Raw genomic sequence first — 23812 nt, forward strand, 5'->3', positions numbered from 1 at the left:
ATTTGTCTTCAGGTATAGGCACTGCAGTATCTTCTTCCACAGAAGTAACCACCAGCAACTCTGGGTTATCGTGATTCACCGGGGCTGCTGGAACAATTATTAGGAGTTTGGACCACTTGACTTCCAACCTCCCAACTCTAAGATGCAATAGCTCTTCCCTTATCTCTTGCCAACAGACTGCAGCAGGGTGAGAGTGAAAGCCATATCTCACCTACCTTTTACCCCCCAGTACCAGCAGACTGCCTCACACACTAGAGTGCTTGCTGTATGCCTACGAAATGTATGAAGGCACATGGAAGGGTGAGTATGCTAGTTTGTTTTGGGTGTGCCAAGAGTGGTTGACAGCAGTAATGGCCACTTTGAAATATGAAGGGGAGACTCCTGATGTGAAGTCAGATAGCAGGTTCAAATCTGGCTCTTGTAATTGCTGTCTGTATGATCTCTGTATGACCAGTCACAGAGATGACTGTGGGTCTCTGACAGTAGGGTAGGCACTCAGCAGATGCTCACAAAAGAGCATTTTAGGGTCTGGACTAAACAATACTGATGAAAAGACGAATCTTCCTGGGACATGCAGATGTTAACCACACAGAAATAGGCAATTCTAATTTCCAGAAAATCATGGTGATTTCAGGTGACAGTGCTTAAAAATTTGATTATTTTATACTTCTGCTTTGAAAGAAATGTAATAGTATATTGTTGCCTTTTTCTTTCTTTAGAATATAAGGACTTTCTTTTGCTCAATGCTATATATTTCAGGTTCCTTGAGTCCTAGACACAGAGGATTCTCAAAAGATACTTGTTGAAAGCATGAATAGAATGAGCATAAAGACAGCAACACCAGAAATTTGTAAGAGAAGTGGCTGCAATTTCAATAAACAAAACCAATAAAACACCTATAGCTTAGATAAGGCCAAGAACATATACCCACAGAAAACAAGGAGCTTTCTTTTAAAAATGGATGCCAATTAGTAAAGGAAATGATTTAAGAGTCTAGTTAAGCACTTACTGCTAAATAGGATCATTTGTTCAAGCAACAAAGGCCAGTGTGGCAGGACCAGGGACAAAGTGGAACAAGGAGGTTGAAGAGAAAGACCAAGCAAGACACTCTGTATGCAAAGGGAAGTCACTGGAGCAATGTAAGCGAAGGAATGACATGGTGTGCTGGATGTGTAAAAGACCATTCTGGGCCAGGTGTGGTGGTGCACAACTCTAATATCAGTGACCTGGAAGGCTGAGGCAGGAGGGTGACACGTTTGAGGCCAGCCTCAGCAACTTAGTGAGACCCTGTCTCAAAAATAAGAAGGACTGAGGACATAGCTCAGTGATAAACTGGCCCTGGGATAAATTCCCTGTACCAAAACCAACCAACCAAAAAAAGACCAGACCAGACCACTCTGAGAGCTGTTAGAGGGGAGTTGGAGAGGGAGAAGACAGTGACAGAGTCCAGTTAGAAGGTGGCACCAACAGTCCAGGAGAGATGTTAGTGGACCATCTCTGGGCAGCAGAGACGGCTAGAGGTGCATTATATTTAGAGTTAGAATGGAAGGGCTTTTGTTAGATTGGCTGTAACAGAAAAGGTCAAGGTGATCCCCGAGGTTGGGATTTGAATGGCCAGGTTCACCTCCCAGGCAGAGAACAATGCAATAACTAAAAGTAGAGAGGAGGGCCTCTCACTTCTTGCCTTCCTAAAAGTACAGGTTACAAGTGACAGATGCTATTTGGAGGGGCCACAAAACTACTACTGCTTTTTTTTTTTTAAAAGACAGCAGGTTAAATCTCAGACTTATGTGAAGAAAGTCAGTGCATTAGAAATCATTTAAGTGTGTTTTCCAATTTGAGAGGCTAGAAAAAAATTGCTAGTTAACAGCCCTCAGTAAATATGCTGATCACACCCTAGGACACCAGGCCCATACACACCCGTCGCTCTTCTTCAGCAGGTAACCCTTCTTCTCACTGCCGTATTCCTTATTGCCCTGGAGCTGATGCATGCTGTACCCTCCTTGCCGGCTCTGGGAATCCTAGAAAAATAGAAGCCACTAATTAAGCTAAAGCTGGAGACAATTTTCAAATCCTCGACTCTATCCTGCCATTGAGCCTTTGCCCATTGGTCTAAGAATTATGAAGCTTTGAGAGTTGTGAGGTCTTTGTCTTGGTTTTAGAGGAGGAAAAGGGCAGGAAAACATTTGCCAGTCACAAAGCCAGTCCGAGGAAGGGCTGGGCCTGGGTCTCCTGTTTCTAGTTCAGAGCCCAGCTCTACTCTGGAGTGAGTTCAAACACACACACGGTGCTGGTGGGCTACCAGAAGACTCAACCCAGTTTACACAAACAGCAGAGGCAAGCACAGAAGCAATGGAAAGACAGGTGGACCACAAAACAAACCCGTGCAACCCATGGGGGCATGCCATTGGTGCCTCACCACAGTTTCTAAGGACTATGTGGCCAAGCGGCCACTACGTTGTGAAAGCCTAAGAAACAAGTGAACCATATTGGACGGTAGCATGACAACATGGGTGTCTAGACATAGAAGTAGGATAATACATTCTCACAGGAAGTATGGACTTACTCTCCTAGACTTCGATCAGGAAGGGCAAAAGCAGAGAGAGAAAAGGCAGAATGTTGGAAAATACAGTTAATTTTGTTGAAAATGTTGACACTCATAATTTAAACATTTCATATAATGCACAAAGAGAACATTGCTGTAAGAATAATACCAGAAAACATGAACGTGTACCTTTGGAATCATGATAACCCTTGGGTGACGGGACAGTAAATATCTTATACCTATAGGGTTCTGCTGGGCCATGTTGAGTGACAGCAGAAATATAGCAGAATGGAAGAACATGAGGTACAGGTTACCAAGATGCAGTGTTGACAAGCTTCAATGCATGTGGTCAGGGAATCAATAACTCAGTGAAACTCAAAATTATTTACTTAGAAAACTTCAGAAAAGCCATAGATTGTAAGAGTTCAAATAAAGAGAGCTGAGTGCATACATCCAGTTTATAAGAGACACCTAAAATGTGGTGGTGCTGCGGGAAGCTCAACCAGCCGCACTGGTTATCTCTTGATGGATGTGCACAACACACCTCAAGGCCAGGGTGGCTTCTTTCAGACATTCAGTCCTCTGGGTCAAATAGTGTGTGATCAGTGAGGCAAATCAGTGGGAGGAACATTTCTATGACAGTGCGCCTTTGTGAGGCTATTCCAGTTGTGATAAATTCTGTGTTCAAACCTAAAAGCCTGGACACAGGGCTTGAGGGCCGACAGAGGATGCAGCCTGATGTGCAGGTGGACGCTCACACTCTGACCACATTGCTGTCCTGCTCTCTCGTCAAGCAGCTAGAGCCAACTATATATACCAGGCAAGCTGACTGATGTTAAAGAGGTCACAGATTCAAGTCACTTTCTTACTCTTGAGTAATTTCTCTAACAATCCAGATTCCTTTCATGTAACTAGACAATTTTAACATGGGCAGGGGTGGGGCATGGAGTGAAATCTGGCAATCTCTTGTGAAACTCTCCTAAATGTTTACCTTTAAACAGGGTCAGAGCCTTGAACTGCATAGTAACTGAACTCACGGACTCCTCCCTGGTAGGCATTCCCATGCTTTCTGGATGGAGACAGGACTGACTGAGGGACTGGACTACATGCCAGACAGGCAGAGGAGCGACCCCTGCTCTCCCAGTGCCTCCAGCTACAGTCCCTAGGAACAGTTGGGGCAATTTTCTCTTCTTTTTTAAAAATATATTTTTTTAGCATTGATGGACCTTCATTTTATTCATTTATTTTTATGTGGTGCTGAGGATCAAACCCAATACCTCACACATGCTAGGCGAGTGCTCTACCACTGAGCCACAACCCCAGCCCTGGGACAATTTTCTTGAGGGAGGCATTATAACCTGACAAAGAAAAATTAGGACTGAAAATCAGCTCAGGTAGCAGGGAACTGAGGCCTGGGACAACATAAGGGCAGGGATTAGTGAAATCCACAAAGCTCTCTGCTTTACTCCAGTGAAATCACATGAGAATTACAACTACTGATTTAAAGTCAGGGACCTCCCCTGTCTCCCAGAAACATTAAAAACAAAATCTAAAATCTCCTTGGATATCTTCTTAAAACTGTCTCTAAACTTGACTCATTTGATAGCCTTTAAAATACAAGTCTAAGTTTTAAAAATAAAAGTACTCATATATTTTTCCAAACATGGATTCAGATGAACGATGTATGAAAATTATTATAATCTTTAAACTTGGTGTGAAAGCATTCCTTACATATAATTTATTATTTGCCCACATAAACTTTAAATTCTAAATAACAAGTGCTTGAGTTGAATGGGTTTGCTGTACATCAGGCAAACATATTTCTAAGGGTGAACAAAATGCCTTATTCTAGGCTTTGATTTTATTAAACTGAACAGAAAGAAGCAATATGTGGCAAAAGTCAAGCATCAGTAATACCAAAATGACTATTAATGAGTTTCATGGCTTAATAAAGTTCTATCAATTATCATTTGTGCACGTGGAGAAATGATGGCCTTTCAGGTGGCTTAGCAGAGTACTATAAATAAATGAAAAGGATTTTCTCTTCTGAGAAAGTAGGTATTGGAAAATCATCAACACAATCATATAAAAACACAACTGAAGAAATAGATCCCGAATTCATTCATAGCATAACAGAAATTAAGTATGTATTCAGAAAAGAGAAGTGCAAATGGAAAACTCATTTGGGCAAATATATGTAATATTAAAAATAAAAAATGAACTTAAATCCTTGGGGAAATTTCATGATGTGAGGCAGGAAATGTAAACTATAGAATGAAACTGCCCTATTATTTTTAGCTCAATTTCCTATCCTCTTATTAGTAGTGCAGACAAATCACTTTCTTATCTGAAACCGTATTAACATAAAATCTATTATTAAGGACTAAAATCTCAATCTCTTTAAACTACAAGCAATTATACTTACTCACTGATTTAATGGGGGTTATAAATGTTTCTGGTATTCAATTCAAAACCAAACTTCTACTGCTTCAATTTTCAATTAAGTGTGTGGATGGGTGGGCAAAGATCCCTTCTGTTTTGTCTTACCAAATGCTTATTAAACAGTTCTGGGGTGCCCAGTAATGTGCCAGATATTGCAAAGCAGACAGAGAAGAGCAATGCATGGAATCCCCCAAACTTGCAAATCACACTGTGATGGCGATTCAGCGCCTATCAGTGACTCAAACAAAAGGCTGGAATTTTTGAAATGATTCAGTACACTCTGAATATGACTGACAGACATCACCACTGAAAATAGAATATTTATAACCCTAAAGATAATTAGGGAACAAATAGTTCTTTTGGGAGGTTAGGCTATTCTATTGTAAGAGGTTAAGATAATTAATTGCATAGAACACCTGCCAAAAGACAATAAAGACTTAATTTGATTTTGATAAGAAAAAAAAAGCCTTCCAAAAATCTGGGAATATTATTCACAATTAAAATTTTTAAAGTTTCCTTCAATGGAGCCATGTTAGAACATGGTGGGGGAGACAGGCTAAAAGATTTGTTGGATGTTTTTAATTTCTCAGGTAACCTTTTATATTACTTTACACTGTTCAGAAAGTAGTGCAATGATGAGAACTCTCTGGTGGATACTCTCCTCTCACATTTAATCTAAGTTGTTAAAAATCATTAGCTTCTAAACATCGTTTGCAACAAGAGATAATAAAGAGCCATGTGAAAGGGACAGGTATGTTGTGAAAGATCAATTTTTCTTGTAAAACACTCTGGATATGCTGCTAATGGAAACTTATTCATTAATTTGGGGTAGAATTAAAACAAATCAAAACATCTGCTTTGCATCATGTACATATTCCTTTTGTTTAGAGAAAACTTTTTTCTTTAGTTAGCTTAAGCAGAATACATTAGTCTCTATGCAAAACAAAAAAGGGACTTTTTTTTTTTTTCAACAAAGTATCCATATATAGGAAGAGGTAATCCTGTTGACAAAACAAAGATAGCAAGTGGTTCAGTGCATACCAGTAAGAATTCTCACTTTTCTCTCAGATACAATCTACCTAAGGCCTCCTTCCACTTGAGTCCTTCAACAGATTTTATACTGAGAAATCACTCGGGGAGGAGACATCTTCTCTAAGAAGGTGTGTGGTGGGGGATTTTCAATCTGGAAAGCCTCAGGAAGGCCTCAGATCACAGGTGCAGGAAGCGCCTGAGACTGCTGAGTACAGATATTGCCTCAGAACACACAGATCTTCCTGGCCACCATGCCTTCTCCACAGGTGAGTAGGTACTTTCACCTGAGAAAACCCCACAGCAGATAAAAAATGCATTGGAAAAGCAGAAGAACCCTCCAGGGTTGCTGCATAGGCCCCGTGTGGCTGGTGCAGGGCTTCCCACACTTAAAGGATGGTTGCTGCATCTTTGTTCTGGACTCAAATTCCTTTCAGAAACTTTAGGAATTAGAAAATGTGAGAATGCTACTGTTGTGAGATAGCATGAGAAATTGACAACATAAAAAATGACTATTAATATTGCATTTGAATACTTAAATTTAATCCATAATAATCTCATAACATAAACAGGCACATTTGACTTTCTTCCATGTAACAAATGGTACTTATTTTTCAATTTTCCCTTATTATGAAATCCAACATTCAAGGTCCTTCATAATCAGAACTGAGTTTTTATCTCAGAAACCCACTGCTTATTCTTCTACCTACCCTGCCTCAAACTGTTTGCAGTCTCCTACCTCTGAGTTTCTCTCTGGCTGCAACCTACCTCCCAATAAATCCTGAATAGCACTGATGCTGATTTAGGCATGACTGATGGGTTCATGCTTCTGACTCAGTCTAGATAATGAGTTCCTTGATGGAAGGGACTGCAGCTTAATACCTCAAACAGTGCTTGGCACACAGTAGGTATTAATTGAATGGTTGAACAACTGTCCTTTATAATTAAGGTTACTGTAGTCGTCTAACATCTACCATGCACTGTATACTTTGTTTCAATATCCAAGGAATATTTTACCCAAATTTTTCTATTTATGGGGCAAAGCTTCTGTAGGATTCTGCCTCACAATATATCCTTATTTCCCTGGCAAAATGAGACATGCCCCTTTGGCTGGATATAAGGTTTAGCAACATGGGGTGTACTGCCTTTCCTTCAAGGGCAGAATTAGAACTCTAGAGTCACAGAATTATAGATCAGGGTATCTTTTTTTATAATGGAAAGAAAATTAAAATAGAGTTTCTACATTGGGCATCACTGTAGGTGCACACTGGTCCCTCACATCTCTTTGTCCCCACAACCACCATGGAAGGAAGCCATAAATGTGCCTGTTTTGCAGAGCAGGAAACAGAAAGGGTATCAGTAGCATAAGCAGCCTCACTTACACTGTTAGCCCTGCTGGGAACATATAAACCACCTACTTCTTTCTGATCAAGCTGAAGAGAGGATTTTATTAAATCTCGAAGTGCAGTGAGCTGTTTCTTTTCTTCATCCTGGGTCTGTTTTATCTATGAAAGAAAAAAATCATCTTCTGTTACTTATCATTTATACTTTTATGAGCAGAGTTTGATTTATCCAAATATAGCACTCATCAAACAATTCAATGACACAGTAGATTTTCTTATTAGTCCTTCCTAAAGTCTTATTTTTGATATGAGAGGCATGGTCTTCTCATCCTAAGGCAGTACCAGTGAGTTCTGGAATTCATGAACAATGCACTATGCTGTCTTATTAAATAATACATCCAGGCGAGGCAAAACCCTGAAGCAGGAAGGTAAACTGATATAATACTGAGATCATTGCTTCTAGCTTTTCAAAGTGTGGAGGTAGGAATACCACGATGGGATTAGATGGGCCGGAAGAGAAGCACACGGACAACCAGGAATCCCATGGGCCAGTGCACAACGAAGGTTCATGCCACACAATGAGAGGACAAGAGACTCCTGCTTTTTAAAAAAATCACTTGGAATTTAACTGTAATCTGAACCACATAAGCTATTAAAAGAAAATTACAAAATAAATACTATGTGCTTTCAAAGTTATATTAAAAACATAGGTGGAAAATTCCTTATCTAAGACCAGAGTGTTTTTTTGTTTTTAGAATTTTGGAATATATGCACAATATAATGAGATACCTTGAAGATGGGACACAAATCTAAACATGAAATTCACTTTTATTTCACATATACCTTATAAACATAGGCTGAAGGTAATTTTCTACAGTATTTTTACCACACCTACATTTTGACTGTGACCTGTCACAGGGTCATGTCAGTCAGTGCCCCAAAAGTTTCAGATTTTGGATTCTGGATGTCTGGATGAGGGATGTTCAACCTATATAAGGCATTATTTACAATGCCAAAACCTTATTTGAAGATATTTCCTCAGATTCATAAAATACATTCTTTTAATACTGCTTACAAAGAGCTTTGTGTAGGCAATGAATTTGCCATTTGTATGTTTATATTTAGCTTTTTTTCCCAGAAAAGTTTTCCTTTTGGTTTAAAAAAGTGAAACACTGATATTTTGAAGAAAAAAAAAAAAAAAGCAAAATAAATCCATGACTCTGCTTACTCAGTTACGTAATTTATATCCTTCCATGGCCAAAAATTGTTCCTGACTAACCGGCATTGAAATTTGAAGCTACGTAGTCCTGAACAGAGAACCATCTAGACCCAAAGGTTATATACTCCCCTTCCTGCTCCTCCTATGCACCCCAAAGATGCATAGGAGGAATATCTGACCAGTGGTAATTGCTCTGAGCTAAACAGAAGGATCACTTAAGCTTTTCTGCTTCTGATACCATTCTCGAACAGATTTCAAATTTGCAGGGAGAACTTACATTATATAAATCAGCAGCCAGTTTTTCAATGTACTGTTTCAATTTATCAGCTGTTTTCAAGCCATCTTGGAAGAAACTATAATACAAAACATTGGCAGTTTATCAGCAATGTAAAAAAAAAAAAGAACTATAATTACCTGAAAAATCTGAAAACACAGACCCTCTTATTTACCTTCACAAAACAAGTATAAAACAAATTTCAGTATTTTGTAAAGATGCACTACCAACAAATTATGGCTAGTATTTCACATCTGATATCATAGTCACTGCAAATTACTGTTGCAGTCCTCATGTGATGATTTCATAATGTGTCCACCCATCTACATGTAGAACAATTCCCCCTGGTTGCGCCACATTTGAATACAAGAAAGAAAAACATCTTAACTACTGGCATCCATGAAGTCAAAGTGGCCACCACGAACAGAGATGTGACTGGACAGGAGGGACAGGCAGGAGGGAGGTCAGAGTTCTTTCAGTCCCCCAGAGGGATCTGCATTCCAACACATGCTTAAAACAGAGGACTTCAAAGCAACAGTACAATGGACCTGGAAAATGGAATGTCAGCACATAGGTAGAAGGCCTGAATCCTAACAAGAGCTAATGTCAGCGGAATGAATGAAGCACTTCAATCTCATCCCTGTTCTTAAGAAGGGTACATGGAGAACAGAGAGCACAGGACTTACTCAGGTTGTTCACACAGAGACAGACGACTGAGACTCAGGCCTCCCTGATTTGGCACCCTTGCCTGTCGACTACCAGAGGGAGACTTCCTACTGCAGGCAGAGCACTCCCCTCAGGGGCCCAGTGTGTGACATCAGCTTAGTACAATAAGCTGCAGGACACTGGTATTTACAAATTCCACTGCTCTACTGGAAGCTTCTCTAATCATGCTCCCGCTGTCCATTATTTCTCCATGGACTGTATCTGTTTTTCTGTCTCCCTACAGACAATGAGGACTATTTTATCTCCATACCACAGCCAGCCCTACATAATGCAGATGCTCCACAAGTGCCTGCAAATGAAGTAACAGCAAGATATTTTAGGGTACATTTTACACTTCTTCTCTACGTTCATTGCCAATAAGACGACCTATGAGAACTGGCCTTCACAGTGGTTTCTCAAGTTCTACAAGCGCCAGCATTCTTTAAGGCTGAAATCTTTTGGTGGAAAAATTTTACCAAATTAAAAGAAACACTATTTTATAAAGTCTTCCAGCAAAAGGGACAGGGGGAAAGACACCTTTTTGGTCAACTATTTAACTGGAAAACATATTCAAGTCCTCATTTTCAGATTTTCACCACATTCTACAGGGATGCAAGTGAAACTTCTTCATACAGAATTAAAGAACTTCTATGTTATGTCCCTTGAATACTTTTCTGATTTTAACTTCTACTATTTTCCCTTAAAAACTTTAGGCACACATCTGTGATTCCAGAGACTTGAGAGGTTGAGGCAGGAGAACTGTGACTCTGAGGCCTATCTCGGCAACTTAGTGAGATTTTGTCTCAAAACAAAACCCTAAAGGACTGGGGATGCAGCTCAGTTGGATAAAGCACCCCTGGGTTTCATCGCTATTGCAAAACAAAACAAAACCAAAAAGCAATAAAATAAAAAACAAAATTAACAACAGAAATTGTTGGCCTGCAACCATGCCACACTATTTCCAGTTGCTTGTGCTTCTCAACTCATGGCTGACGGTGAGGAATACGAACATGTCCATCACTGCAGGAAGCTCCACTAGATGGTGCTGCTCTATGAATAAGCAAACAGATCTGAGCCTAATGCAAAGAAAGTGCTATCTACAGTGTGATCCCACTGATGTGCACACCAGGGGATACCTAAGTTCAGTCATCTTTTGAGTGAAAAAAAAATGTGTTTTTTTTTTTCCTTCAGCTTCATTTTCTAAAAGCTTTCCCCTAAAACATGGCATATTACTGAAGCAAAAAAGATTAAATGATTGATGTTTAGTCTGGGAGGACAGGTTGAAGGCAAGCTCCTGGGAAAAAGTCATCTTAGCACCAATTTCTAGTTTTGGAAACAGGAGCAGAAATGAAGGATGGGTTGCAGAGAGAACAAAATGACCAAGAGAGTCATGAGTAAAGCCATAAAGAGCAAATGCCAACATGCTACCAACCGCACTATCCCTCTGGTGATTCCTTTCTTTGCATGCCTGATTCTCTCTCCTTGAGAAGGACACAGAGCCACTACCTGTCACATTTCAGAGGGCAGCAGCTTCTCTCTTCCCCTCTTCCTCTCCACTGCAGTTGGCTGCAGTTCCAAGGAAATGCATGGGCTTGGGACAGTCAGAAGCATGATGTCCTAGCTCTAAACCTTGCTAGATGTGAGTCCTGGGGCAGGGTAGTGGCCCTACATGAAGAGTGGCATGCTCACCTCCACAAGTGCACATTAACTTTGAGGAGCACTAGACAAGCTACTTACTACAGACGAAAAGTGTTCTATCAACTGGGAGTGAAGCACAAGTGTGAGCTCTGATTACCTATCACGGAATTTGACGTGCAAATCCTCCAAATGGAAGGAAATCACCTGTCTGGCACTTGTCTCAGCCATGTTCTCTGTCCATATTTACTGAAATACGATGAGATCTTCAGCAAATTGAGAAATGATTACAACAGTCACAACAGCAGCTGGCATGAACTGAGATTTTCTCTGTCTGTCACTATTTTGCACCATGCAGGGAATACCTCTTTTTTAAAAGTTTTATTATAGAACCAACCATGTGATTAGAGCAGAGGAACCTTCAATCCTCCTTCTCCTCCCACCTATGGGGAGGGGAGTGGGGCTGGAGATTGAGTTTATTACCAGTGGCCAATAATTTAATCAAGCATGTCACGTATTGGGGCTTCCAAAAAATTCCCTAAATAGATGTATTCAGAGAGCTTCTGGGTTAGTGTAGGAGAGCAGTATACCCAATTCCATGGGGATAGAAACTCAGGACCTTTTTGGATCTCACCCTATGTGCCTCATCATCTACCTGGTCACTTGTGTCTTTTATAATAAGTCAGTAAGTTAAAAAAACAAAATCTCACTGCAACTCAACATAATAGGTAATTATCACTAGTCCTTATATAGGAAAAGGAGATGATCACTTGGCCTGGGAGAGTTCTGGAGAGCCCTGGAGATAATGTGCTTAACACAACAGGCACAGACATGTAGTTCAACACGTGACAGTCCCAGGCCAAAATGAGCTTCATTAGTTTTCTGACCTTAGAGAAGGCAAGACTGGCTTCACAACTTAATCAAGCAGCTTGAGACACATTTTAATGATACAGGATGCTAAGAAAATTTAAGTTGCCAGCTGATGGGCAGAGGGACCTCATATTTACACTGACAGGCTATAACACACCCACAGCCCAAAGTGCAAAGCCATGTTCATCTAATAGGGATACCTGTCCACTGGTAGAACAATCTTCAGAAAACAAATCAGAGCCTTAGCATCCAGAATCCCTATGTCCTTCATTTTTAGCCTACTTAATTGTGTCCAAACAGCAATGGGGAAGGAAAACCAAGCAAAACAAGAGTGTCTCCCTGATCCTCCTGGTCAGATTCTGTTTGAGTTGGCCTAGAAAGAGATGCTGTTTGACTAAAGGCTAAGAGAACCTATTTTCCAACCCACCAAACAAATTAAACAATGAAGTGACTAGCTCTCACACCTTCTGAAAGCCTGGTCTCCCAGCCTCAGGCTCTGAGTCAAGAACTAATTCCCTGCCTTCCAGGTAACAGGGTGACTTCCTTCCAGACATACTCTGCACATCTGCGGCACCAATGAGCTTGAACATACAGCACTAATTCAACAATTCAGATCCAAGTGGCACTCCTGAACCCACTCCTGGAAATCAAGCCTCAAAAACGTGGATGTCTAGGCCCAATCCCAGGCTTACCAAATCAAGGTTTCTGGCATGCTGTCTAGGAGCATGTACTCTGAAGCTGGAGACCTGGGTTGAAGATTTGGTTCCATTACTTTCTAGCTATAAGTTTTGTGAGGGTAATTTGTTTTATAGTTTTTTAATTTCATTTTTTCCCTTGAGATAAAATTCATATAATAAATTTCAGTTTTAAAGTGCCCTATTTAGTAGTTTTAGTATATGTGCAACATTAAATAACCATCACCACAAATTCCAGGACTTCCATCACCCTCCAATGTCCTGCGCACAGCAGTGTCCACCACTTCCTTCCTTCTCCTCTGCCCTTGCAACCATGAAATCTGCCTTTTGTCTCTATGGATTTACCTTTTCTAGACATTTTACACAGAATCATACAGTATGTGGTCTTGTGCGTCTTAAGCATGTTTCAAAGATCCATCTCTGTTGTAGCATGCATTGGTACTTCATTCTTTTGTATGGCTGAATACAACTCCCTTGTGCGGTAACACCACATTTGTTGAACCATTCATTAGCTGATGGATATATATCTTTCTATTTTTGTTTATTACTTTAATTACAGGGCTGTATTGGGTGTGGTGTCTCACTGTGGTTTTTAAAATATGTTCTTTATTTATGTTAGTTGTGAACGAACCTCCTTATTTATTTATTTTTTATTTATGGTGCAGAGGATCAAACCCAGTGCCTCACACATGCTAGGCAAGTGCTCTGCCACTGATCTACAGCCCCAGCCCCTCACTGTGATTTTGATCTGCATTTCCCTAATGACCAACGACGTCAAGCATCTTTTCATGTACTTTTGGGCTGTTTTTCTCTCTCTCTTTTTAAACATAAAATAGAAACTAACTTTATTTCTCTGGAAGAAGTCGATATTGATAGCTGGGGCAGCAACTCTGGCCACAGAGGCTGGTAGGAAAACATGGATGGCACAGGGGAAAATGGGTCAAACAGTTAGCACTGGTGTCCCTCAGGAAAGCTGCCCCCTTGGTCTCCTCCCAATCCTGGGGCCTTTGGCCCTGGTCTTTGCCATAAGATGGTCTGTAACCCTTTCTCTGTTTCCTGAACCACGTTGGGCTATTTTTCCAGGCACAAGATTCTAAGATCAAACAAGCCCCATAACGTGTCCATGGTAAGATCACAAGTCACATTCTTTTGGCACCCCCAAATGTCTGCCGGGGCTCTCTAGAAGAGTGCCAAGCCCTTATGGTTTCCCAGGTGTTGACCCATCTTTGGGCCAACACATCCTCCTGCCCAAGACACACACTCCAGTCACAGGCCCCATCAAAGACTAGAGGCAGAGGCAGGTCACACACTGCCTGAGGCGGCAGCCCCCAGCCTATTATGGGGCTCCTGCTCACCTCCTAGCTGGGGCACTGAGTTCTGAACCAGAGTGTGCAGGGACAGCGTCTGGTGAGAGAAATGGGCAAAGCAGAATTCCACGCCTTCTGCTGCCTTGGCCTCGCTCTGCCCCCTGGGAGCAGCAAGTCCTCCAGGCCTGGTGGGGAGTGTCTCCTACCCTTGTCCCATGGATGGGCTCAAGTGCTTCCTTCAGAGCAGACTCTTCCTCTTCAGATGCCTTTGAATGCTTGTGATGGGCAGGGCCGCTGGAGCCCAGCAGTGGGCAGCCGGCTTGTTCCAGGTTATTTGTATTATCTCTTTTAGAAAAATGGCTATTCATAATCTTTGCACATTTAAAAAATTGAGTTGTCTTGAATTTTTTCTACATTCTGTATACTGGATCCTTATCAGATAGTGGTTTGCAAATATCTTCTCCCATTCTCTAAGCTGTCTTCTCATTTACTTGACAACATCCTTTCATAAGCCAAAGTTATAAATTTGGGAGTCCAGTTCTTTCTTTGGTTTTCTGTGCTTGCTATGTCTATTTTGACACATTTTTTGGATATCTATTAAATGAATGAACAAGACTTCCAGTGAGTTCTTTATCCTAATGTCTTCTTTGATATAAAGAGAGCAACTAAGATCAGAACAGGGAAGAAGAGCATGAGGAAAAGATTAACATTAAACAGAGACGAGTGGGGGGAGAGAAAGGGAGAGAGAAGGGAAACTATGGAAATGGAAGGAGACCCTCATTGTTACACAAAATTACATATAAGAGGTTGTGAGGGAAATGGGAAAATAAATAAGGAGAGAAATGAATTACAGTAGATGGGGTAGAGAGAGAAGATGGGAGGGGANAGAGAGGGAAGATGAGAGGGAAGGGGAGGGGGGATAGTAGGGGATAGGAAAGGTAGCAGAATACAACAGTCACTAATATGGTATTATGTAAAAATGTGGATGTGTAACCGATGTGATTCTGCAACTTGTATTTGGGGTAAAAAATGGGAGTTCATAACCCACTTGAATCAAATGTATGGAAGATGATATGTCATGAGCTTTGTAATGTTTTGAACAACCAATAAAAAAAAAATATATATATATATATATATATATTTTTTTTTTTTCTGATTGCTCTGAATAGGAAATGAGAAAATGCATGTAAAGAATTCTGGAAAGGCTATACACCCTGGCCTATAAAATAAGCTCTTGGCAAATGTCAGGTTTTATTACTGTTTGTAAGATGAAGGATAATAGAGCAATGTTTGTAAAAGCTCTTGACTATGCAGATTGTAGTGATAACCCAGGTGGTAAAGGGAGTAGGTGAGCAAGAGGAAGTGTTTATTTTGAGAGCAGCACATTACCAACCATGCTCGTGTTTGAAGTAAGGAGTAATTAGAGTGGGTGAGCTGAAATGGGTAAGAAAAAGTCAAGAGCTCTTTCCTGCTCCCTTTATTTCTTCATTGTTGTAGCTGCATCCACATTAAGGTGTCATGATACATGAGGTATTGCCTTGCAAATTCACTCTTGAGTACCGGCTGATGCTGTATTGAAAATGATTTGGGAACTGGAATAAATGCTCAGAAGAAGAAAGTTTTTAAACAAAAATCTGAGTAGAGAATGCTTTATAGATCCACAACATGCCTATTAGGAGTTCTGAGGGACTGGCTAAAGTAGGAAAAAAATAAAATGCTCCTTGAAAGAGAACCCCCACCCTGGCATCTTGCTATGATGGAACTCTGGGTCCAACCATGGGGAAACTTATAGTTGAATTTCAGTATAACCCAGTTCTACCATGAGGTCTTAGAACTGCACACAAGGTTCTTCACGTGCAGAGTTCTTCTTCTGCTCATACTTCTCTGTCCTAGGGGGAGACTTTCTCACCAGAAAAAGTCAGCCATCCTAGTCCAATCGTGAGTACTACTACCTCCTCCAGGGTACAGTGACCCACCTTCTCAGCCTTCCTGGCCAGAAGTGTCTCCTTTTATGTCTATGTCACCAGTCACTGTTTAGAATCACTGCTATTACTGATGTGCATGACCTAATTCCTGTACCAGACAATTAAGTCCCAAGAAGAGAACCCTTATTTAATTTCTGCCCCAGAACCCAGCAAAGTAGCTGGACTTTGGTAGGAGATTAATAAATATTTCTGAGCAGGGAGAAGCAAAGAATAAAAGAGTAAAGGGAGCTAATACAAGTTAGGGCTGCTCTTCTCATCTTTGCTAACAAGGCTACAATGCGTGTATTTTACAAAGCCTCTTATATTTGGAAAACTCATGTTTGTGTAGCTCAAACTCTCATTCAGACTTAGAAAATCTGAGATCAAAAAAGATTTCTAAAATCAGGTTAAATCAGATTTGCTACCAAAGTGTTGCTATTCAGAAGATCGAGATATTCGCTTATTTTGGCAAAAGTTTCAAAGCAATAAAATGTTTCTTAATAAAATTGAAATTGATGAAAGATGAAAAATTCCACCCAAAACTAAAACCAGGGATCACCACAATATCCTTCCAAGTTTCATAATTGTCCTACTCTACTACTAAGTCAAAAGGAAGTTCCTAGTCTTCAGTACGAGCCTTCATCGGTCAAGTCAAACACTATCCTATAAATGTGGAAGCTATTTCCACTTAAATATATGCTTTTTATTTTTGATACACATTTATACGAGGGTAGAATTTTTTGAAAAGAGAAAAAAAGTTACCAAGTTAAATTTATGTAAATAACAATGTGATCATTAAAAAGCTTTTCCTAAAGAGAGACATCCCAACAACAAAATATATCGCACATCCTCAAAAGAACCCTAAGTGGTACTACAAACCTTACCCCAACTTGACAGATGAGGACACTGAGGTTTGGTGAAGAACCTGATAGTGAAGGACCTGATCACGTGTCCCCGGCTCCAGGGTCAGAACTTGATCTAATCTACTACATGACTTAAGCCTTATGCTGTTATCATAAGATTAATGCTGACCTCCCTAAATGTTTCAATTGTATATAAAGATCTGTCTAGATAATGCTACTATTAAAAGGAATAAGAGATCAAAGGGAATTATGTATTTAATGTTTTGGAGAGTAGGCATTGTAACCTAGTCCAAATGACCTTGACATTAATTATTCTACTCATAAATTTATATCAGAGCCATCTGGACCACTTTGGAAAGGTCCTTGCCCTATCTTCTCTATAATTTTTACCAATTAATACCAGACTTTAATAGTAACTGGCACATTTTCACATAACACTCTTCCTGAAAACTCATGCAAGTTAACCCAACAAGTAAAGAGGACGTAAACAGATGCGCTGCCAGAGAATCATGAGAAGAATAAAAAGGCAGCCCCGCAATGCAGACAAACAAAAGTAGAGCCAGCATACAACAGTGGATGTCTCTCAGAACGTAATACCATTTCATAGAAATCCATGTTCAAATGAAAAGTATTCTTCATGCCCAAAGCACTCGATTTCACTTATTTAGATGATGAGAAAACACCCAAAACAAATCCAGGTGGGAATACATGGTGTAAATGACCCACTGACAGTAAAACGGCAAGTACGGGAGGAAAAGGGGCCAGCGAAAGGCCCCCATTGGGACAGGACTCGTGTGTCTCTGACACAGGCTGCAAAGGCTGGCCTGCAAGTTCAGCATGTCAACGGAAGACAGCGTGTCAAGTGACCAGTCAGTTGTTCCATTTTGAGCTATTAATTTATATAAAACTCTGAAGATAGAACACAACACCATTTCTTGTCCACTGAGCTGTGGAATATCATTATATAGTTATATACAGCCCTAAATGAAGGAAAAAAAAAAAGCCAAGAAAACCAATGAAGCAAAGGGGCCTTCCCTGGGCTACGGGCTAAGGCTATGACTGCAATGATCTACTTACTTGCACTGTGCGTGATAATACTTTATAAGGTTCTGCAGCAGATCCACACCCTTTTTGGTCTTGATTTCATTGACTTTAATGAGATACTGTGGAGATAAAACAGAATTTTATGTTGCTAATTTCAGGCAGGGTTCTTAAATCATGGGTTCAGGTGGCAAACCACCATACTGGGCTACACAAGTCAAAGAGCCTCAGTGGCTTCAGACAAGGTGAGCTTGATTTAGGGAATGCGGATTTGGCACAGTCACAGAGAGTGTAAAACAAACAGATTAGAGCATTAGCATTTTATAAATTTTCACAATTAGTTTACTAGACAAGCGGAAATAAAACACAGCAAAACATTCTAGAACAGCTGAGCATTCCCCCTTGGTGCAATGCATTTCAGACTTATAGTTCACGTGCTGAAAGACAGCTCTGTGCAGAAAACGGGAGTCCCTTCAAGAAAAGTGACACTGGGTGCAGTGGCGCACACCTGTAATCCTAGCTACCTGGGAGGTTGAGGCAGGAGGATCACAAGTTCAAGGCCAGACTGGGAAACTTAGTGAGATCCTGTCTCAAAATAAATAATAAAAATTTTAAAAAGCTGGGGAGTCTTGTTCAGTGCTAGAGTACTTGCCCAGGATGTGCGAGGCCCTGGTTCAATCCCTAATATTACCCCTGACACCTGCTTAAAAAAGAGAGAGAAAAGAAACATGCCATAAGATACCAAAACTTATAATCCAAAGACGTGAATCAAAAAGAATTCTTGTAACTTAAAAATGAAAAAAATAAAAATAATAATAATCTGTTATTAATTCATGTAGTTAACTAAACAGCACTGGTTCTGATTTTCATTACCAGCCAAGATTTTTCTATTGACATTGTTTCTTGCTCACTTTATTTTATTATAGAAAAGATTTCATGATCAAACAAGTTTAAGGAGTCAAATGTTTACAAGGAAGAAAACACAAGAAAATTCAGGAGAGAAAAACTTGAAATGAGAAATTTTTCCATTTTAAATATTTTCCCAAAACTGCAAAAGCATCTCCATTACCCCGAAGCAGCCAGCATTAGAACAGGTTAGAACAGGCTAAGGTCAAGCGGAGCTAGTGTCTGGTGGGGACTCAGTTGGAGAATCACTGCTCTAAGCTTAGGCAGCATGCTCTTGACTGCATGTTTTTCATAAACTCAGACTTCCTCAATGACTCCTTCATTTCAGTCTTTCCTTCATTCCAACTGAATTCATGGTTAAGAAAAGCATGCTCTAAATTTTTAATGTCATCAGTGTTACCTCTCACCAAAATTTATCCCCCCAATCACTCACTCCCAAGCAACATTAAGGTTCTCACCAAAGAATCCTGTTTTGGCTTAAAGAGCCCCATAGGACCAAGGCTCAAAATATGAGACAACAGGGCAATGATGGATCCCAAAAGGCTTGGAGAAAAACGGAGATTAGAATCCTTAGGAAAGAGTCCCCTCCTCTAACGCCCCAACTGCCTGCTGACTGTCAGGACGCTAGTTACCAAGCTCCAGGCCAGAGACGGAAAAGTCCGTTCCTACCTCACACATTTGGAGCTGAAACAGGCGCCTTTCCTTCTCCATTTCTTCGGCAATCTCGGCTCCTGTTATCTCGGTGCGGATCATCCCGTGCTGTTTTGCATGTTCTCTTTTTTCCTTTTCAATTTTTGTACTATAATAAAAGCAGATATAATTTTTTTCCAAACACATTCATGCACAAAACCAAGAGTGAATCCTTCTGGTTTATTAATTCTATCAAATGTACCAGTCTGATGGGAGTTGGCGATAACAGGGGAGGCTGTGTGTGTGGGGTGGGGCAGAGAATATATTGGAACTCTTGGTACTATCTGCTCAGAAAGGAAGCCTTTTGGGCTGAGGATATAACTCAGTGGTAGAATGGTCCATCCTGAGGCCTCATGCATGCTGGGCAAGCACTCTACCACGGAGCACCCTATTACCAGCCACACTCCCCTCCCCCAAAGAAACTCTTAAAAAGCCAACACACTGATGGTCTCCCCTTTAAGGAGAGCCCCTATTATTTCTTAATGACTAAACATCAGGAGGCAAGAACTTTTAAATCAACAGAATCAACCCTTGGTAAAAATCTGAATTTAAAAAGCACTGACACCTTATGTGGGTTTTCATCTAGGAAACTTTATATTTTAAATTTAACTTTACACGTGATGGATCCATAAAAATTCTCTTATATTTTGGCTGGCAGGGGGAATTTCAGATATTTTACCTTTTCTTGTGGGTAAAGCACTTCATGATTGAAATAGCAGCAGAAAGCTGGAAGAACTGAGGCTTTTCCGAGTTATTGATAGATTATGAGACTTAGAATTATTTCAAGACAATTAAAGTATATAATGAGTCTTTGTGGGTATGCATAAAAATTAGACAAAAGTTATTTTAAACTTGTGCTATTTTTACATCCCAACAGCATATTTTAATCATTTAGCCACTTATCATTAGGTTGTACAAAATAAGGATTGGGAAAAATCCTTATGTATAATTTGGGATTCTATGGAAAAATCTTTCAGTGAGGAGGGAAGGGTGAGGGGGTACGAGGGAAAAAAGAAGCAGGTCACATTAAATCTACAGTACATGAAGCCAGCACTTGGTTGACAGATGACATTTTGCTGGTCACAGCAATGATCATAACTCTGTCCAAAAATCCACTTAAATTTGAAAATGAGCTTCTAATTTCAGAAGAATCATGGATGTAAAGATTAATTCACTTCATCCTCTAGTCTTCTTTAAGTTGTAGTGGTAGCAGAGTGGGGAACCAGACACCACAGAAAGCCAGTATGCTCGTCTATATACAGATGCAGGGAAAACTCACTCTCAACAATGGAAAGTCTACTGCAGATCTGGCTGATTCATTCTAATTTACTAATGCTGTATTTAAGCAACTTTCTGATCATGACCCTGTGGCTGTCAAGAGGTGTGATGGTGAGAATTTTAGCACAAAGAGAATAAATCTCAGTTCCCTGTGCACTGACGCAGGTGCAGAGTGTTGCAGAAGTTTGAGAAGAAATGGGGAGCGGGGGAGGCAGGCATGAGTTAATAATAATGCTAGTGCTCGGTGCACCGAAGTGACTTGATCACGTGTGGCTATTTCTTTTTCCTTTATGGGTCCCTTCACATGTTAGTAAAGGCCTCAAAAAATCATGCTCTCCCTGAAGACAAGAACTGATGACAACAGGGAGGAGAGAATTCGCAGTGTTTGGAAGAGTAGGGCTGAAGAGGAGAGAAAAGTCTGGGCCTTGAGCCATGGGTGCTCTGCCTCTCTTGCTCAGCCACTTCCAGGATGTCACCACACTTGATCTCTAGGCAGGGCGCTAAGGGCCCCTGAAGACACCTCTGATGCTGACATCTGCAATATTCCTAGCCAGAGGGCCACCTTGGCGCCCTACACCTCACACCCAGAGGCTCTGTGCTTTCTCAATGATTCCTGTGGGTGAACCTGAGCATTTCATCAGGCCCTGGGTGGCTTGCTCTGAAATACGGACAAGCAGCCAAGGACTAGAAGACAATTGAGGACAGCTTCTAAAATCAGAGTGAGAATGTCCAAAACAATTGGAGAGGAAGGGAGAGAAGGAACCAAATGTCAAATCCTCAGCTAAAACAAAACATTCAAAAACCCGGTTGAGCAAAAGATCTTTTAGATATTAAAAACAAAACAAAACAAAACAACAACAACAACACTGTAATGTAATAACAGAAAAGAGAAGAAAAGTGTAAGAACAACCTAGGAAGCTCAACATTGAAGGATGAGTTGTTTGAGAAAGAGGTAAAAAGAAGAGCCAAGAGGAATTACAAAAAAATATTTCCAAAGCCGAGGAAATAAAAATTCCACGTGAATGCACACACCATAGCACACGAAGATTTCATACTGTCTTTTATAAAAAGAAGGCTGATGTTTTCTAATAGATAAATCAATAAGTAAAAAAAAATACATTTCACATAGGTATAAATGGGAGTCTGAAAACAGGAGTTTTTCTTAAATTAGCAACACTGGCAATTAAAAAACAAGGGAACTGCCTTCAATATTCGGACAGAATGGTTACACTATCAGGGCTTTTTATTCAGCTGAATTCCCTTTTTGTGTGATGGCAGGAGGAAGATAATCTGGACATGTGAGCCTGAAAATCCGACCTCTGTTAAAGCTGTTTGGTGGAAACTACTGGAGGTGTTGGGCCAGAGACACATGGGGTGCACCAGGAAAGAGGAAGCAGATTTAAGACTAGAGAGGCCAAAGGCAGCCTACAACGACAGCTTACTGCGGATCAGAAGAGCTCTGGGCATGGGGGTCTACAGACAGAAAGGAAGGAACTGACAGATAATTTAATACAAGAGATACAGACATTATTTTAATATGTGCAAGGTACTTTCTAAGCAGAAATACTACTGCAGGAGTCTGACATCTACTGGGATGCCACTACTGTTGCCCTTTGGAATGTCAAAAGCAAAGACCTCACTTTTTAAAAAATTTCTGGTATTGTTAACTTAAGGAAAAACCCCAATGTCTTTCTGATTCCCACTTATTTGTATATGATATGTGATCATTTTTTAAAAATTCACAAAATATTTTAAGCAAATAAAAAAGCAAAAAAATCATACTATAAGAATGGAAATTCAGGCTGTAGGCCCAGATACTTGAGTCGAGATGGGCAAGTTCATGAAACAGGAAGGTGGTGCTGGTCCCGGCTGGACGCCACTCAGGGCAAGGCTGTCATCATGAAGAACAATAACGATGGCAGATCACACTGCCCCTGCAGCTACACTCTGGTGGCTGGAACTGACGGCTGTCACCACAAAATTACAGCTGCCTTGGGCAAGAAAATCGCCAAGAGGTCAAAGATCAATTCTTTTGTGAAAGTTTATAACTACGATCATCTCATGCCTACAAGGTACTGTGGATATTCCCTTGGACAAAACTGTTGTCAGCGGATGTCTTCACAGACCCAACCCTTAAGCACAAGGCCCGATGGGAGGCCAAGGCTAACTGGGAAGAGAGGTATGAGACTGGAGAGAACAAATGGTTCTTACAGAAGTTTCAGTTTTGAATTTGTTTGTTTCCACTATTAAAAAAGAAGAATGAAAATTCAATCAAAATACACCATTCAGATATTCATGAAAATATAAACACTGACGAATGGTTTAACCAAGAATTGCATGAACCACACTAGATGAACAGGGTTGGGAAGGTGATGGTGGCTGTGGAAGGAGCTAAATCCTCAGCTGCCACAGCAGCACGTCATACATGAACCAAGGAATGACAGCAAGAGAACACTGAGGGACAGGGACTAAAACAGCAAACAGGTCAAAGGGTTGGAAACGAGAGAGGCCCAGCAGGCTGGGAGGGTGGCGAGAACTACCGCATCTTCTTTGGAAGCACACTCACTGCCCCCTCGCCCTCCCTGCTGCTTGTGTCACTTGTGAGCCTTGTGCCTTTAAGTGCAACACAGATGCACCAAGCTTGCACTCTGCAAGACAACACAGGTGAGAACTGCTATGTGGGCCTCGGGTCCTTCCTAGAACACTTTCCACTCTGATGAACTTCTATAATGTTGAAACCATTGCTATTTGGGGTCTCTACAATATGCTGTGACAATAAGTCCTAACTGAAATGAGCACTGATATTTTATGTACATGTATTATTTTGACCAAATAAAATATTTATTATTAAAAGGTTTAATAGAAAGCTGGACACAGTGGCACATGCCTGTAATCTCAGCTACTAGGGAGGCTGAGTCAGGAGGACTGCAAATTTGAGGCCAGCCTTGGCAACATGGCAAGACTCTGCCTCAAAATAAAAATAAATAAGATTGGGAACATAACTTA

General features: G+C 40.6%; 1 protein-coding gene and 1 pseudogene across 1 annotated transcript in view; one reads left to right on the top strand and one right to left on the bottom strand.

Annotated features, from left to right (window-relative positions):
- Window positions 1-23812, bottom strand: part of Asap1 (ArfGAP with SH3 domain, ankyrin repeat and PH domain 1) — a 292373-nt gene that overhangs the window by 69377 nt on the left and 199184 nt on the right. The window contains exons 7-12 of the mRNA XM_048802408.1: window positions 19508-19637; window positions 17969-18054; window positions 8856-8931; window positions 7435-7521; window positions 2567-2575; window positions 1921-2021 (exon numbers count right to left, since the gene is read on the bottom strand). Of these exons, the coding sequence (XP_048658365.1) occupies window positions 1921-2021; window positions 2567-2575; window positions 7435-7521; window positions 8856-8931; window positions 17969-18054; window positions 19508-19637 (489 nt within the window). The remainder of the gene's footprint in view (window positions 1-1920; window positions 2022-2566; window positions 2576-7434; window positions 7522-8855; window positions 8932-17968; window positions 18055-19507; window positions 19638-23812) is intronic.
- LOC107142925 lies at window positions 22635-23034 on the top strand (annotated as a pseudogene).

This window comes from Marmota marmota, unplaced genomic scaffold (assembly GCF_001458135.2).
Source record: "Marmota marmota marmota unplaced genomic scaffold, marMar, whole genome shotgun sequence".
Classification (NCBI taxonomy): Eukaryota; Metazoa; Chordata; class Mammalia; order Rodentia; family Sciuridae; genus Marmota; species Marmota marmota.